This window comes from Zonotrichia albicollis, chromosome 26 (assembly GCF_047830755.1).
Source record: "Zonotrichia albicollis isolate bZonAlb1 chromosome 26, bZonAlb1.hap1, whole genome shotgun sequence".
Lineage (NCBI taxonomy): Eukaryota > Metazoa > Chordata > Aves > Passeriformes > Passerellidae > Zonotrichia > Zonotrichia albicollis.
Window position 1 is genome coordinate 4,574,243 of NC_133844.1, and position 18,794 is coordinate 4,593,036.

Consider the following 18,794-nt stretch of genomic DNA (forward strand, 5'->3'; position numbering starts at 1 on the left):
TCTCATAAATCAGTGATTTCCACTGGGCATTTCCCTTTTTCCCCTCTCCCCCACCACGATCACCCACAGAGGGTAAAACCACGGCAGAACCTGCCAGGACTGGGAGCTGCTCCCAGGCCTGAGCGTGGAAAGGGAGCAAAGGGCCAAGAACAAATTAAAAAGGAGCAGCTCCCTGTTCTCAGTGCTGATCCTGAGCACAGAATCTTCATTCAAATCAATGCTGCTTGAAAATAATTGGATTTATATTTTACCTTTGAGTTTTGGAGAGGGAAGCAGCGACCAGAGGATTCCTTAAAATGATTGAATGGCTCTGTTCCAGTCTCAATATTGAAACCTTTGTCAAAGAGTCAAATTTGACAGCGAGAGTTGAAACACTCAAGAGTCATTTTAATCTTTAAATTTAGAATTTTGTTTACTCTGTGGTTTACATTAAGGTATGAAAAAAGTCCCAGTGAAGGATGAGGAGAAACAGCCCAAAAAGGGCATGGAAGCTCCACAACTGGAGCATTTTTAGAACATTTAATGCCAGTTTGTGATATTACAACTCCAAACAACATGAACTATGAACTAATCAGCCCTTCCCTCTCCTTTTCTGTCATCCGCTCAGATCAAGAACTCACTCAGGTTAAAAGCCAGGGGTTTCTTTAATTATTATTCTTATTTTCCAGCAGGTCCATGAGCACAGCTGCCTGGCCTGGCCCAAAGAGGAGCCAAAGCAGAGAGGTGAAACCAGCAGTGAACAGCCAGAATTAAATGTTTCTTTTCCTTTTAGTGCTGCCTTGAGACACTGGGGTAAAACCTGACCTTGCTAAACTCTGCCTGGAACAGCCCAGAGACGAGAAACCCTCTGCATTTCTGCATTTTAACACTATTTTAAAAATTAAGAGGCAACAGCAGCCACTACACACCAAATCTGTGCTTTGGGGTGTAACAGGAGTTGAAAACACAGATGTAAAATTTGAAAAATGATCTTGATTTGCTCCTATTTTCCTCTCAAAGCCCCCGTGAGCTGCACCTACCTTCGTACATCTCCAGGATGTGAACGGTGTCCCCCACCTGCAGGGACAGCTCCACGTCCTGCACGGCCTCATAGTTGTAGATGGCTGAAAAATGGGGAGAAAAGAGACAAATCAGAACCATGAGGGAATCAGCTCTGGGAATGGGCTCTGCAAAGGCAGGGCAGGGTTTGGAAAGGAACAAAGGGATGGAGTCACCCTGGGTATGGAATACACTGGGAAAGGGCATCATGTGTCAATCCCCTGAGTTTATCATGGACAAGCATCACTAACAGACAACAAAGGGGGTTTTACCTTCCAGACAGGCCTGGGACACCTTCTGGGGAGCTGAGCATTCCCACCTGGCCAAAAACCTGCCCACAGAGCCGCCAGCACCTCAGGCACATCACTTCTGTCATCACCATTTTCCAGTCTGTCTCCAGCATCAGAACACACCAGAAATGGGATGCTGAAATAAAACCCACCCCATCCCACCCCAAACCACTCCTTCCCAAACCAAATCACACTTGTTTGCTGCCAAAGGCTCTCCCCAGCCAAGAACCAATTTTAGCACCAAAACTTGGGATTCTGTGTGAATTTAATCCCTCCCAAAGACAAAGTTAAGCTGGATGCTGATGGGATTTCCAGGGGAAGAGGATTAAGTGCTGGAGTGCCTTTTCCCTGGGACTTGCTGCAGATTCACTGGGCAAAGCAGAGCCCTCTGGGGCCAGGTGAGAAAGTTTAAATGGAATTTCCTTTCAAACCAAGTAAAAAGACATAAAATCAATGAACTGTTTTGCTGTGGTTCAAGGAATTGTCAGCAAAGTCAGAGCAGATCAAACCCAGACCCCCTGATTTATTTAAAATACTGATTTAAGAATAGATCACATCCTGAATGCAGCAATGAAATCCTAAATTTCAGCAATGAAATCTTCCCAAACACAAAGTTCCCATATTTATGTATCCCTAAGGAAATCCATTGGTGAACAAACACATTTGTTTTAAAGAAATCAAGAAAAAACCCAGCCAAACATTTTCAGAGGAGAACTCGTGAGACTTCCCAAGGTTTGTGTTTGAGGAGCTCTGGACTGGAAATGAAATAAATAAATAAAAACCAGAGCTCTTCTGCCAGGAAATTCCCATGGAGTGCCTCCCATTGCCGTGGGGTGAGGGCTCTGCCTCCTGGCAGGGCTCCAGCACAGCCTGGGGCTTTCGGCACCACAAACTCTCCCAGATCAGAGCTTTCTTCAAAATATTGTGGCCACAGACATCCCAGCAGGAGCAGCCTGGGGATGTGCATCCCTGCAGGATCCCTGACCCCAGGGCAGGGTTTGTTTCCTGGGGCCACACACACATGGACAATGCTCTGAATCCATGATTTCCACAGGAATTTTACTGGATTTCTGCTCCTAAGAGCTGCTTCCACACCCACCTTCCTCTCCCTCCCCACAAAGGGGCTGCAAATCAGGATTTTAAAGCTGGCTGGTGAGCTGGCTGTGTGGCCCAGACACCTTAAACACCCCAGACCTGGCCCAGATGTAAAAATTCCATTCACATTCTAATAGAAAAATCTGGATAATGTTCATGGCCAAAGCTGAATGTGAATGAGAAGTGTGGAGTGGTTTGGGAGGGGATTTAAATCCCACCCAGTGCCAGGGCAGGGACAGCTCCCATTGTGCCAGGGGCTCCAGCCTGGCCTTGGGCACTGCCAGGGATGCAGGGGCAGCCCCAGCTCCCTGGGAATTCCATCCCAGCCTCACAGGGAACAATTCCTGCCCAACATCCACCCATCCCTGCCCTCTGGCAGTGGGAGCCGTTCCCTGTGTCCTGTCCCTCCATCCCCTGTGCAAATCCCTCTCCTGGAGCCCCTTTGGGCCCTGCAAGGGGCTCTGAGCTCTCCTTGGATCCTTCCCTTCCCCGGGTGAGCATTCCCAGCTCCCCCTGGATCCTTCTCCAGATGAACATTCCCAGCTCCCCTTGGACCCTTCCCCACTCCAGATGAGCATTCCCATCTCTCCCTGGACCCTTCCCTGGATCCAGGTGAGCATTCCCAGCTCTCCCTTCCCCAGGTGGGCATTCCCAGATCTCCCTGGATCCTTCTCCAGATGAACATTCCCATCTCTCCCTGGACCCTTCCCTGGACCCAGGTGAGCATTCCCAGCTCTCCCTTCCCCAGATGAACATTCTCAGCTCTCTCTGGAATTTCCCCTCCCCAGGTGAGCATTCCCAGCTCTCCCCTTCCCCAGCTGAGCATTCCCAGCTCTGCCCTCCCCAGGTGAGCATTCCCATCTCTCTCTGGACCCAGATGAACATTCCCATCTCTCCCTGGAATTTTCCTTCCCCAGATGAACATTTCCAGCTCTCCCTGGAATTTTCCTTCCCCAGATGAGCATTCCCAGCTCTCTCTGGAATTTACCCTCCCCAGGTGAGCATTCCCATCTCTCTCTGGACCCAGCTGAGCATTCCCAGTTCTCCCTTCCCCAGGTGAGCATTCCCAGCTCTCCCCTTCCCCAGCTGAGCATTCCCATCTCTCTCTGGACCCAGATGAACATTCCCATCTCTCTCTGGAATTTTCCTTCCCCAGGTGAGCATTCCCAGCTCTCTCTGGAATTTCCCCTCCCCAGGTGAGCATTCCCAGCTCTGCCCTCCCCAGGTGAGCACTCCCAGCTCTCCCAGCCCTGCAGAGGGGTTCCAGCCCTGCAGCCCCCCCCAGTTCCCCCCGGCCTGGCCCCTGCAGGGCTGCCGCACCCAGGGATTCCCACACACAATCCCCACATGCCCCCATGGCTTTTTCTGGGACAATCACCCATTATACAAACACCAGGCTGCATTTTTCCCATCAAATGCTGCCCAGGGAAAGGTGGGTGGACACAGGCCCAGCCTTCCTGCTGGGAACACAGAGTTAATTCAGCCCAGCCATCCCTTCCCCTTCCTGAAGATCACAGCAGCCACAAGACAGAACCAAGCCCTGCACTCCCCTTCCCTTCCCCTTGCCTGCTCCACCAGGCAGGTTTCACATCCCAACACGCAGCATTTACAACCTGGAGGAACTCCCACATCAGAAAAACCAACAAAAAAAAGTCAATTTTATCTTTCCTTGCCCTGCCAGACTGAACTAAGCCAGAACAGAGGGTCACTGTCTGAAACCTCCTCCCTCATGCTTATGTACAAGATTATAAAAGACAAATTGCTGGCATATTTTCCCTGGGAACTTTGCTGGTTGCAGTGAAGTTTCCTGCTGCTGGAAGTCAGAGCTGTCCCCAGCCATCCCATCTGCAGGGATTTGTGCTGGGAGCCCCCTCCCTGACCTCTCATGACTTGAAAGGAAAAGGAAGCTTCACATCACTAACATGGGCACGGTGTGGAAAAATAAAACCCCTCCACTTAAATCCTGACAGAGCAGCAAGAAAGGAAGAAGGAAAAATAATACAGAGACTTTTGTATTCAAATTTGCAGCAATATCTGAAGTTGTCTTTTTGCTCCGAGCTAAACTTCAGCTGCGATTTTGTCCTTTGAAATTCACTTCAGAGTGTTGATCCTGCTCCTTTCATCATCCCAGATGAAAAGCAGCACTGAAATTGAGGAAATTTAATCCAAATAAGGAGGCAGAGGTGGAAAACACGAGCCTGGGTTTGTTTAATGATCATTTCTTCCAGCATGACTGGAGGCAATGTCTCGTGTTTGGTTTAGTGCTTCAGTTTGGTTAAAAGGTGAAGAATGTGTTTTCCAAGGGCACCCAGCCCATGGAATCCATCAGGTTTGGAAAGGGCAGCAGATAATTCCACGAGCAGTTGGTTTTATGGCACAGCCAGGGCCAGAATTGAAGATAAGCAGCAATGTTCATGCTCTAGGGCAGAGGGTGATTCCTCGGAGGGGCTGGAGGAGGAACCCTAAGGGCATTGCACAACCTGGGGATGGATGCTCTGCCCCAAAGTCACCCCAAAGCAGGGACTGCAGGAGTGGCACAGGAAACCTGGCACAGCCTGGGCTCCCCAGGGCGGCACAGGGAGCAGCTCTGGCCCTGCCACTGCCCTGGGCACAGGTCAGCCCCAGCACACAGCCCTGAGCCAGGCCCTCAGACCAGGCACAAAACAACAAGTGCAATAACAACAGCACAATTCTACTGCAAGCAAAAACCCCCAAACACACTTTAAAAGCCCCACCAAGCTCCTCTGTGTGCAAGAGCCCAGGGAGAAGCCTCAGCCTGCAAGAGGTCTGTGAGCAGCTCCTGGAACCTGAGCTGGGCTCAGGGGAACCAGGGACAGATGTGGCATTTTCAGGGGAACGGCTTCAAAGTGACAGAGAGGAGGGTTAGATGGGATATTGGGAAAGAATTCCTCCCTGGGAGGGTGGGATGGGATTCCCAGGGAGCTGGGGCTGCCCCTGGATCCCTGGCAGTGCCCAAGGCCAGGCTGGAGCACCCCAGGACAGGGGAAGGTGTCCCTGCCATGGCAGGGTGGGATGGGATGAGCTGCTGAGTCTCTTCCAACCCAACCATTCCATGATTCCATGCTTCTGTTAATTCCTAGACCCCATTTTTCCCACAGATTAATTCCTTCCCAAGACTGCCCTGAAAGCCAAGCTGGGCTGAAATGCCTCAAAACACAAAGAGAACAAAGCAGGAAACATCACACACAATTTCTGTGTAACTCAAATCAGAAGGAAATGGAATCTTCCCCTCCATGAGGGCACTTGAAATGTGAATTATTGGCTGGAAAACAGAGCCCCTGCAAGATCCATTATCTGCGAGCTGGCTCTGAACCCCCCGCCCCACCCAGCACAAAGACACACCAGCCCTGTCCAAATGCCAGTGCCTGCTCCCTCTGCCCCCCCATCTGCCAGCAGAGGCTGGGGAGCCCCCCAGAACAAAGGATCCCATTCAGGAGCCCAGCCCCAGCTCATTCCATCCCTCAGCCCCACAGCCAAACCCCAGAGCCAGAACCAGAGTGATCTGAGCTCTGCTGCAGCACCAGGAATGGCTTTGCTGCAGGACAGCCCTGCTTGGAGGAGCCCGGGATGGTCCCGGTGCCAAGATCCAGCCACACACACAGTGGCTTTATTGAAAAAACAAGGAACTACCCAAGGAATTCATTCTTCAGAAGAACAAAGTCTTTTTTATGTATGGAGCAAAAACATTCTGGTAACTTCCCAGGAATTTGTGTCTGACAAACTGAGAATGGCTTAATTAAGATTTAGATCAAAAAAGTAATTCATGGTTCAACACTGGGAAATATGGACATTTAGTCACTGTTATGGGAAAATTCCTACTCCTGGATGGTGCTTGCTGCCATTCAGATCAACTCCAAAAGTTCTGAGTAAGAGCTGAGCATTTGGGGTGTCAGTACCTCAGATTTAATGGGATTATGCAGCTGGAAATGCTTTCATTGACAGCCACCCTTAGACTGCAGAGTGAGCTGCAGGCGGCCCATCCCCACCCAGGGAATGAGAGGATCTTCAGGGTCCTTTCCAGCCCCAAACTCCTGCAATTCTGGGGGTTCATGACTTCAGCACCTTGTGCACTCCCTGGTCCAGGCTGACCTCACACAATGAACACACTCCACATTTCTAAACTGGGTTATCTCAGAAATGAGCATGAAATCATCTGAGCAATGACATCAGCTGCCTCTGCAGGAGGATGGGACGTGTCCTTTGGAACCTGGATGCTGTCACTGTGGGGTTTTACGTTCACCTGCTGTATTCATATTGTTATTATCCTGTTTCTAGAGTCCTGTACCTTCTAGGTGGTTTTTTCACGAGCAGCTCTTCTCAGCAGTGTTGTTCCTTGTGGCTTCATCAGGGCTCCTCCAAGGCTCTCAACCCACCCCCTTTTACCCCAGTTATCCTCATCAGCCACAGCTGCCACCCAATTAAGGGCATCACAGCCGCAGCCCATTTGGAACAACTAGGATCAGGGCAATACATAGATTTTACAAGGACTCCTACTACATTCACCCTCTCTTTGGGATGCAGGAGAAAAGCAGGAGGAGCCACTGCCCTCCAGAGGCTTCCAACACTTCCAGCCTCAGGCTGTGCCAGGAGCCAGACCCGAGTGAGGGGGTGCCCTGCCCACCTGCCCAGCACAAGCACTGGATGCACCCTTGATCAAGGCCTGAAAGATTCCCCGATTTCCTGTCAATAATGGATCACCTTGGAGTGAGACAGGCAAACAATCAGAGGTTTTACAGACTCTGTCCTGCCCAAAGAGCCCAGATGGAAGTGATTCCCAGATGTGGGAGCAGGGAAGGCTTTCAGCCACGCCCTCACCATCTCTGGGCTAATCCTGTCTCACTCCCCATCCGGGGCTGGATCAGATCCTGGCCTCAATGGTTTAATCTCCTAAAGCCTGGCTTGCTTTAGGAAAAACAACCTCACAGCCCAGCCCATGGGAATGGGGAGGCTTTCCCAAGGTTACACAAGGGCTCCCATGGGATGATCCCATGGCCTCCTATGGCTTTAAACACCCCAAACCCACAGGCAGCTCCACACCAGTGCTCTGGAGCAGGGACAAATGAGTCCCTGGATTTTAATTAGAGCTTCTCAGATCCAAATCAGGCAAACTGACATCACTCAGAACTGCTGAAGCACGAGATATCCTGACTGTAAGGAAAAAAAGAGATAATATCTGTATTTTCATGTCTGCAGAATCCCCATGCATCGCCTTCCCCTCAGATATTTGTCACAAAGTGTTTACACCACGGTATCTGTGTAAAAATAAGGAATGTTCAGTTCTCAGAGTGCACCTGAACTGCACACAGGACACAGATACACCCTAAACACGCAGATTTGGGCCCAGCACAATTTCACCCCAGCACAAACTGTTTTGTCTCAGAGCACTCAGGGCGGAAGGAGCCAAACTTCAGCTGCTCCTGTGCTCTGACCCTCACAGACACTCTGCTTTATTTTCCACCCAGTGAATACCCACACACAAACCTTTTGCTGTGTCATTTTCTTCACTGGCCTCTCCATTTCCTTTATTATTTTCACTCTGAAGGGCCCTTGGGGGTTTTAAGCTCAGATAAGGAATTAATCTACATGAGCTGTCTCAGCTTCTGTCTGGAGTGCTGCGAGCCAGAGGAGAAATAAATCAGTGCTGCCAGTGGAAGAGCCAGGCTGCTCCTGAATTTACAGCACCCAAGCAGATCTAGGCCGTGATTTCAGAAAAAAGAAACCAACCAAAACACCCAGACCTGCAATTCCAGTCCCCTTGGAACACCAGGAAATGTTCCCTCTGCAGAGACTCAGCTGGAAAAACAGCCTGGCCTCTCTTCACACCTCTGTACATTTTATCAGGTTGGAGGCATCTGTTCATGGTGCTCTTCAGGGTTTGGCCAGGAAAGCTTGGGCCAGCTGATCCTTGAGGTCTCCTCCAACCTGATCTTCCCTGATGCTGTGATTGCCCAGGCTGTGGCTTGGGAATGCCCAGCTTTGCTCCCAGTGCTTCCCAGTGAGACAGCACATGAAAAGGGCAGATAAATAACGAAGCCTAGCCTGAGCATCAAACAGCTTTTAGGGCTGCAGTGCCCCAGGCCTGGCGATCCCTGCCAGGGTTCAAGGTGCTGATGTTCTTGTCCTCCCAGCCCTGCAGCTTTGTTCTGCCTCTTTGGGATCCCAGCACCAACAGCCAGACTGAAGGATCAGTATTCTCTCAAAAGTACATTAAAACATTTTAAATAATCACCCTGACCCATGAAATTGTTGTAACATGACCACAGCACAAAGGGTTTTGCCACTGGTTTACGAGGGGCAGAGCGTGGTTTGTGCTCAGCCCAGCCTGCAACTCAACACACCTCAACTTTCTATTATGGTTTTCCTTTGTTCCTTTGGACAAAGAGACCTGGGAGAACACAAAGCCGTTCTTGGGGCTGTGCCCTCCACAAGAAGGAGTTTATACCCCACAGTACTGTGGCACTAATTCTGATTTAATAACTGCACAGCCCTACCAGGGCTCTGAAATCCAACTCCACAAAAGCAACCTCTGATTTAATTCTCATTTTTACAGCCTGTGAAGATGCAGTGTTTGTTTACAACACCCACACAACTGCAACTGGATTTTACCAAGTCTGTCTGTAATTACCTTTCCTCCTGCAAGCTAAAAGTGCAATTTGTGCTTTGGTACTTTAAGTACAACACAGTAACTTTCCCAATAATAGTTCCAGGCAGATTTGTAAAAGCGAGACCCCAGCACTCCATAAATTGGACTGCTCAGCTCGTTTCCAACTTGAAAGCGTGTGGCACTTTCAAAAGAATTAATTGAATTTGCCACTGGCTTGAAGTGACTGTCCCAGTTCTCACTGGGCAAAACATCAAAGCAGGAGGAGGAAAACTTGGAAATGCCCCTGCTCAGAGCTGTGAGTGCTCCCAGGCTGAGCTCTGCTCTTTGCAGGGGCAGAGATGAGGGGTTAAGGAGGGAAACATCTGGGCACAGGGTCCAGCTGTGCCTGGGGGCTGAACTGCACCACAAAGGAACCCTGAGCTCAAACTTCAGCCCAACCAACAGCAAATCCAGGGTAAAGCTGTAAACAAAACCCACCTCAGTAACAGCTGGGAATTTGTAACGAGGGCTCCAACACCCTCCCTGCCCAGCCAGGGCTCAGGAGGAGACAGAGCAGCTCTCCCATAGTTTGGGGAGAGAACTCACAGCATGGCCCAGCCCATTGGGAGAGATTTGGGATTCAGTGCTGAGGGGGTTTTTAGCTCCACTGGCAAAGCCCTGCATGGAAACCCCAGAGCTCTCTGGAGCTGGCAGGGGCAACACAAGGAGAATTTCTGACATGGCCAACAATGGGACTGCAATTCTGCTCAGCCAAGGTGGACTTTGGGGCAGACTGACCTTCCCTTAATGGCCTGGGGCTCACTGATCCCATTGTGCAGAACAGAGCCCATCAGGGACTGGCACTGCACAGCCAGACTGGTTCACAGCTCCTCATTTCCACAGAAATGGGAATTCCAAAGCGTTTTTCTCTTGCGTTTTTCTCTTGCCACCTATCCCAGGTAACAAGAAATAGGGGAACAGGATTAAAATGAGGAGCAGGAAATCTTGGCAGGGGATGGGGGGTTGGGTCTTAAAGTAGAAGCAAAAAGCCAAACAAGAATATTGATCCCTTTGCTGCCAGGAAGAATGAAGAACAAACTGCTCCAAAATTTGCACTAAGTTTTAATTAAACTGTCTGAGATGCCAGGAGATGTAGAATTAAGCACTGAAGCCTTCCCTACTTTATTCCTTTACATCAAACTCTGTCTCTCAGCAGCTTGAAGCCCCAATGGCATTGTGAGAGCAGGAGAATGGAACTGTGGGAAGAATCGGGTGAAATAAGCTAAAAAAGAAAAATAAAAAGGCATTTTTCCACAACTAACTGGCCACTACTTGTCCGTGACATTCTGAGCCACTCTCAGAACTTTGGAGCTGAAGCCATAAATGGCTTTATTGCCATGGAGGATCAAAGTTCCACACTTCCCAAGAGCAGGAATCGTTATCTCCACTGCACCTTAATGAACTTTCGGCTCAGACTCAGCACCTCCAGGACCAGGGGCACTTGGATTGCACCAACACCTCCCAAAAATTCATTGTCAGTGAGCACAGAATGCTCCCACAGCGCTGCTGGGTTTGGCTGTGCTGTGACAATGAGCACAGAATGAATCCTGTAAATGCAGCTTTCCCCTCTGGTCCAGGGAGATCTCCCTGGCAAGAACAGCCTGTACTGCACCAAAAATACATTTTTTTTATCATTTTAGCAACTGCTCCAACTGAAACTCTGCACCATCATCACTTTATGAAGGCAACCATGGTCTGGCAGCCCAAAAAGCTGTTTAGAAACTTGTATTTATGGGCTGGCTTTATTAGCACAGGTTTGCTGGCAAATGCACCCAGTCCATGGCAGGATTTCAGGCATCAGCAGTTAAATGCACTGGACCTGAAACATCCCCTGAGCTCCAGCAGCAAGGGGGAAATGTGTTTATGGCTGTGGGCTGACGTGGCTCTAAGCTTGGGCATGGCTGTGACTTTAATGTCCTGGCAGAAATAGGAGATTTTTCTTTAAAAGCAGTAGTTGAGAGAAATGTCCTACCAGTCAAGTAAAGTGCAAGTTGAAGAGCAAAAAACAGAGATTTCCAATTAAAGTTTGCAGGTAGAAGGGTGTGCATATTTCAAAGCTGAATGATAAGGATTATTACACATGACGATAAAGAATATTATACATTATGCACCGTCACTGTCTCTTGACCAATATATTTACATTTTTCTCAGTTCATGAGTGTTTATTTTGCTTTTCCTCTCCATAACTCCCATTTGCAGTTGTGCTGGCAAATACAGCCCCTATGCCAGAGGAAGAACCACCAGAACAATCCAGAACTGGTGTGAAATTCAGCCCTGGTCCCACCCCAGCTCTGGGGGAGGTTGGTTCCTGTGGTCCCTTTACAATTAACCCCCCTCTAATCAGCAGGGCAGAGCTCAGGCCAAGCTCCAGAAGCACCCAGCAGCTCTGGATGCCTCTTTGGAGCCTCCATAAAGGGATTTAATTGTTAAAAAGATGAACTGTGGGACAGTTCCTGAACACCAAGGTGGTGTCAGTCACAAACTCAACACAAGTCACAAAACACTTGGGGAAATATTTCTTTTCAAAGAGTAAGATAAGGAACATTGACAAGTCTTGTTCGTGGCAATGAGATGCCTTTGAAGTCCACAGGATTAATTTCACAGGGAATGACTACAGCAATAGAGTGGAAATCACCAAAAATAAGAGAAGACAGACCCTGGCTAATATAGATTAAAAAAAAAAAATAGAAAGGAGTATGGAAGCAAGAAGCAGCTCAGCCAAATTTCACATCAAATCAACTGCAGACACAGCAATAAAAGTTGGAAACTAGGTCAGAAATGAAGTGTCATCTGCTGGGAAAATTCAATTCTTTGCTGTTAACAATGCCAAGGGTTTGCTTTTCCCCATTGGGAATTTTGCTGGCATTGCCATCAGCCGATTTTTAGCCATAAATGAGAATAAAGCAGGAGAAATGAGCAGAATTTGCATGCACAGAAGGAAGGTGGGCAGCTCTGCAGCAGGAATGGAGGAATTGGCTTTTCCAGCCTCTGGAGCCCCTGCAAGGAACCAGAGGCACAAGAGGGGACGTGAGCTCCAAGTCAGAACAGGGATGGTGGGGGAAAAGCAAGGAGCAAGTTGAGACAAATACGGATTTTGCCCTAATTTGACACAATGCACAACTGCAGCACTGAGCAGGGCTTTGATCCCAGACTGAGGAGAGAGCTCTGCAGGTGCCTGCAACGGGACAGGGAGCCCGGAGCTGTGGGCCCAGCACCCCCGTGATGCCTCGAGTTTCAGCATTTCTGTTTTCCACATCCTGCCCTGCCTCAGTGCATCCCTCTGAACTGCACAGAGAGTGTTGGTTACCGGCTTCACGTTCTGGGCACACAGAACAATCCCTCCAGCCCTGAGATCCAGGGACTCTGCTGCCTCAGGCCCCAAAAAGCATCAACAAAGTGAACTGGGGGTAAATGGCTTCATTACCTGGAGCTGTAATTGGACAATTAACCCCTGATATGTAAATGAACCAAACTCATATTGGTCTGAAAAACTCAGGACCACTGTGCACCTTGGATGCTGCTGACTGCCCAAGGTGTAGCTACCTTTAAGGCCTTTAATATTATTTATTATTAATAAATACTTATTAATTTATTAGTTATTATATATATAATTTATTATATATATAATGTATTAGTTATTAGTTATCTTTAATTGTTATATTATTAATATTTATTAATTTGCCATTATTCATATTTAATAATTATATTTTTATTAATATTTATTAATTATAATAAATATTTATAATCTTATTTATAAATAAATATTTATTATATCATTAATGAATATTTATTAATTATATAATTAATAAATAGTTATTAGTTTATTAATAATTACAATAATTATATTATTAATAAATATTAATATTAAATAAATATTTATTATTTGGCATTATTTATCGTTGATTATTATATTTTTATTAATAATAATTTTTATTATTAATAAAGGCCCACTTTATTCTCTAACTCTGTCTAGCCCCTGCTCTAGGCAGCCACTCCAAGGCCTCACAGGAGTCACCACAAACCAAAGCCCGGTGAGCAGAGCTGGTCCTGCAGCTCCCTCCCTGCTCCCTCAGCCCCCCAGGGCTGCCAGGCCCTGCCTGGGCTTTGGGAGCTGCTGCCACTCCTGAGCCATGACTGGAACCAGCCACCAGCGCAAAGGAAAGACTCCAATGCTTATCCTCAAATAAAGCAGCCCAGTCTGTGCTCCTGCCAGGGCTGGGAGAGGCCGCCCAAACCTGGCAGGGCAATGCCAGGAAAATCTCCCAGCTCCCTCCCCAGTCCCACCACACACACTCTGTGGAACAGCCACACTGCCCCAAAAATGAGGGTCAAGGAATCATGGAGTGGCCTCAGCTGGAAGGGACCCACTGGGATCACTGATCCAAACCAGGCCCTGCACAGACACCCCAGAATCCCACCCTTCCCAGAAATGAGGGTCAAGGAATCATGGAGTGTCCTGAGCTCGAAGGGACCCACTGGGATCACTGATCCAAACCAAGCCCTGCACAGACACCCCAGAATCCCACCCTGGGCATCCCTAGAGTGCTGTCCAAACCCTCCTGGAGCTGTGGCAGCCTCGGGGCCGTGCCCATTCCCTGAGGAGCCTGGGCAGTGCCAGCACCTCTGGGGGAAGAGCCTTTCCCAAAATCCAACCCAAAACCCCCTGGCCCAGCTCCAGCTGTTCCCTCAGGACTGTGGAATCCCCCCAGCCCTCCCAGTGCATCCAGGTGCAAGCCACCACCTTCCCCAAAATGCAAATTACTCTGCTTTTCACATCTCAGAGCTCTTCCAAGCAAACCTGAGTTAATAATTCCTGATTCTGGAAGCTCAGATTTGTGTGTTCACTCAACAATTGGTGCACTTGCAGCTTTGCACAAGGATGAATAAACACTTCACATCCTGTTGGTTCATAGTCAGAGGGGCCACAAGAACCTGTGTGCCTGATCCATCATCACTGCAGCCACTGGAAAGCACCTGGCCCAGAGGCAGCACTGCCACCCTGCCCTGCTCTGGGTGAGCGAAAGGCTCAGGAAAAGGGACCTGGCTGCTTGTTTATAATGGATTTATTACAGACTAATTTAGGATTCCACAGACTCCAGGTTCTCTCACTCCATTAAGGCTCCAGGCCACAAAGTGAGGCACAGCTGATGAGCAATGACAGAATTGCTTTTACAACCCAGGTGTAGCACTGGAGGTAAAGTGCAAATCCAGGTTACTGCCAGCAGAAAAAGAAAGTAATTACATTATTGGTTCCTTATGCTCTGAGTTAATACCTTTAAATCAAATAGATAAGAAAAGTTAAAAGTCTTAGGCATTCACTAAGGTGTGTTTTCCCTCAGAGCAGAGTTCTTTGACTGGAAGGAGACTTTGTGAAAGGATTTCTGCAAATGACAACTCCTTTTGGAGAGAAACACATGAGCAGAGCAGGTTATTGTGTTCAGCGTGGCCCAAGAACTGATCAGCCTCCCATGAAGACGCTCCTTCAGTTTGCCATCAGAGGCGAACCTGTGGCAAGGAGGCTCTGTCAGAGCCAGGCAGGAGGAGATGCTGCCTGGGAGCTGCTCCGTGGGGTTCCTGTCCCTCCCCACGGCCCATCTGTCACTTGCTTGGGAATTCACTGCCAGGCAGGAGCTGCAAGCTGCTTGTCTCTCACGTTTGCTTCCCTAAAAATTGCAGTTCCCAGTTTTGCCCTCCCTGCTGCCACCACTCCAAACTCAGCCCTCTGCCATCTTCCCTCCCCAGCTTCAACCAGCTCAGGGCAGAATAAACCCAGCAAATCCACTGCAACTCACAATGAATGGGTCTGTAAAACAGAACCCAGCACAGAAACCCTTCTGAAGGGCAGAAATCAGACAAGTGACACTGAATCACACAGCTGACTTCCTGGAATTCCTCACTACGCTGCCATGATTCCAGGGTCACGTTTTTAATAAATCCAAGTAGTTCTACAGAAGTTTCCACAGCAGAGACCACCAGCAGCTACAATCTGGGTGTTCCTTTGCAGAATCCCAGACTATTGAGGGGTGGAAGGGACCTCAGGAGTTGATCCAGCAGGGCCAGCTGGAGCAGAGGACACAGGAATCATTCAGGTGGGTTTGGGATGTCTCCAGAGAGAGAGACATTCCAGGCCCTCCCTGGAGCTGTTCCACAGAACATGGAAAAAGTTCTTCCTCGTGGTGAGGTGGAACTTGTGTTTTATTTTATGGCCATGGCTGGGAAGGCTCTGGCACCATCCTGGCACCCTTTGGAGGTGTTTATATGAATTGGTGGGATCCCCCCTCAGTCTCCTCTTTTCTTTCGGAACAAAAGCTGTGTTGTTACACTTCATGTGTAACATGTGGGATGTGTCACCACCCCACACAACCCAGGGCATTCCCCTCCTTGCAGCCACTCCAGCCCTGGTACAGTCCCAGCCCAGAAGCCCAAATCTCCCACTCAAACGCCATCAACCCTCCCAGGTAACCCCACAGCAGTGAGAGCTGGGCACAGGACACACAGATAAGAAACTCATCAAGTCTGCAAACACCAAAATGACAAAATTACAATGCAGTGAGTCAAAGCCAGGCAGTGCCTCAATAATTCTAACACTGCCTGTGGATCAACCTTATCAGTGCTGGCTGCAAATGAAACCCCAGAGCTGCAGCAGGACAGCCCCATGTCACCTGGGCAGAGAAAACACCTTTTTCACCCAGCTGATCACCCAGGACTCACAGGGTACGTCCAGCACACACTTTTTTGGGTGGAAACATTCAGGAAGAGGCATTTTTTCCCTCCACCCTGCTTACTCTCAGGCCAGTGCCCTTTGTGGGAAAGGAGCTGTCACAAGGAGCAGCTGGCTGAGGCCAGCACGGAAAACTCACCCCGGAAGGTAATAAATAAAAGGGAAGTCAGAGGAGTGCCTCTGATTCATCTGCTGCCCAAGGCCATTCCAGCTGGGGAACAGCTCAAAGGTGTGCTCAGAAAACACCAGCAGAGCCCATCACCCCACAGGATATGGGTTATCTGATCATCCACCGAAGTTTGGAAATTACAGATGCCCACAGCAATCTCATGTGCACACTTCCATGGATAAACAGCAAGAAACAAAGTTCAGGGTGTCAGCACTCCACACCCTGCCAGTTACCTGGAGAAACCAGATAAGGCTGTAAAATGTCTCTGCAGCTCCTGCACAGCCACTCTGAACTGGAGGGGTCACCCAGCTCAATTTGCTGTGAAAATCGTGCAGGGTGAGGTTTTTCACCTTCAAACTCGCAGGCTGAACACCCTCGGGGGAGCTGGGGTGGTGAACACTTTGCAAGCACGAAATTAGTAATTTTTTTCTCACATTGAGAAGTCCAGTGCTGAGCACCAGTGGCACAGAAGATCACTATTAGTAACACAAATTATCAAAAGCTCGCTGTGTCATAAGTGGCTTTCTGCCAAATCAACCTCAAAACTGTGGGTTTAAAACTCTCAAGCAAAGCGGAATTTTATCAGCAACACCACAGAGTTCTGTTCCTGTTAGACACAAGTGAGCCAGCACTCAGAAAAATCGTTTTACACAGGGCACAGAGCCGGAGGTACAAGGTGTCAGTCTGTGAATCATAGATCACAGAATTATGGAATAGTTTGGGTCAGAAGGTCCTTAAAGCTCCTCCAGTTTCCCTTCTGCTGTGAGCAGGGACACCTTCCACTATCCCAGGTTGCCCAAGCCCGTCCAGCCTGGCCTGGGACACTTCCAGTCAAGCTCTTCCCATCCCTCACCCTAAATCACGATTTCCAGCACCCAGAGCCCTCAACCTGCCCATGACACTCTCTATCCTTTCCCAAGCACATCTCTTTCCAGGCACACCAGCAGGCAATTTTTTTCTGCTGTGCTAGAGCTTTTTTTTAGTGTAAAACATGCTGGAGAGGCAAAATGATAGCAGTCAGCCCTGAACTTTGAGGGATTCCTGGAAGCCAGCGCTGGACACACACCCCGAGGGATTCGGGGAGCGGGCACTGCCGGACCGGGACCGGAGCCCGAGAGGGATGGGAGCGAAAGGAGTGAGAGGAAGGAGAGAAGGAAAAGGAGGGAAAGGGACGGGATGGAAGAGAAGGGATGGGACGGAGTGGGAGAGAAGGTACGGAACAGAGGGAATGGGATGGGAAGGGGCGCACAGGTCCGCGGCATCCCGGCGGGCATCACTCACCGACCCCGTACTTCTCGCGTTTGGTGGGGATCCAGCGGGCCATGCCGGCGGCTCCGGGGCTCCCCGGGGTCTCGGGGGGTTCGGGGGTCCCGGGGTTTCCTCAGCGCCGCGCCTCGGCCGCCGCAGCCCCGCGCTGGAGCCGCGGGCCGGGCGCCCCGGGCAGCTGAGCCATGCCCCGCTCCTGGCCCCGCTCCTGGCCCGCTCCCGCCGCCCACAGCCTGTCCCAAACACGCTCCACGAACTCCCCGCACACGCCCAACTTCGCAGCCTCCCCGGCGCGCCGAGAGAGGAGAGGGCGGGGAGAGCGTGACGGGACGAGGAGGAGGAGGAGGAAGAGAAAGAGGAGGAGGAAGAAGAGAAGGAGGCGGCTCTCCCCGCCTCCAGCATCACCTGCCCCGCACGGCCCCGCCCCGGCACCGGGACCCGGCCGGAGCCGCTCGGGACTGGGCTGGGTCTGGGTTCGGTATCGCTGCCTCAGGGGGTGGGTGTGAGCGAGGAGAAATGGCCCCGCTGGCGCTGGGAATGAGGGGATTCAGCCAGAGCCTGGAGTTCAGCGAGAAGTTGGACATGAGGGAAAGGTTGGGGATTGGGAGAGGTTGGGGATCAGGGAGAGGCTGGACATGAGGGAAATGTTGGACCTGAGGGAAAGGTTGGGGGTCAGGGAGAGGCTGGATACCAGGGAGAGGTTGGGGAACAGGGAGAGCCTGTGGGTCAGGGAGAGGCTGGGGATCAGGGAAAGGTTGGATTTTGGGAAAGGCTCTTCCCCCAGAGGTGCTGGCACTGCCCAGGCTCCTCAGGGAATGGGCACGGCCCCGAGGCTGCCGCAGCTCCAGGAGGGTTTGGACACCACTCCAAGGGTGCCCAGGGTGGGATTTTGGGGTGTCTGTGCAGGACCAGGAGCTGGATCAGTGATCCCACATGTCCCTTCCAGCACAGGATATTCTGGGGTTCTGCAGAATCATGGCATGGTTTGGGTAGGAAGGGACCTTCGTGCCCATCTCATCCCAACCCCTTCCACCAGCCCAGGCTGCTCCAAGGCTGCTGTGCTTTCAGAGTAACTCATTAATAGTTAAGAAAACAACGAGGTTACTGGAAAAGCACTCCAGGCATCTGGGAAATGTCACAGGGCCACACTTGACAGGAGACTCGATGTTCTAGAGATTGACTCGGCGCTCGGTGACGCCAAGCCCCACTCCAGGGCCAGGAGCTGCCACTCCAGCAAGGGCTTGGAGGTGAAGCACCTCCAGCGGGGACATGGGGACCCGCTGAGCACCAGCTGGGTCCTGCAAGGCCAGAGCAGGGCTGGCTGCATCCTGCAGTGTGTGGGCTGGGCTGGCAAAGGTCTTGGTGCAGGGGTGCTCAGTAACACCTAGAGAGGTGTTAAATCACATTGTTCACCCAGCCTTAGGGCCAAACTGAGCAGATCCAGGTTCTTCCCATCTCTCCAGGGCTGTAGTAACTGGATGTGGTCTGTACTAGTGCCCGTGGAGCCCATGGATTCTTGGAATGGTGGGGCTGGAGGGGACTTTAATCTTA

The 18,794-nt window shown here is 50.2% G+C and overlaps 1 protein-coding gene across 1 annotated transcript in view; it reads right to left on the reverse strand.

Annotated features, from left to right (window-relative positions):
• The window catches only part of DOCK5 (dedicator of cytokinesis 5), a 92,597-nt gene extending 75,014 nt beyond the window's left edge, over positions 1–17,583 (reverse strand). Inside the window, 2 exon segments of the mRNA XM_074559148.1 lie at positions 1,020–1,103; positions 17,259–17,583. Coding sequence (XP_074415249.1) covers positions 1,020–1,103; positions 17,259–17,301 — 127 coding nt within the window. The 5' untranslated portion in view covers positions 17,302–17,583.
• Between the last annotated feature and the right edge of the window lie 1,211 nt (positions 17,584–18,794).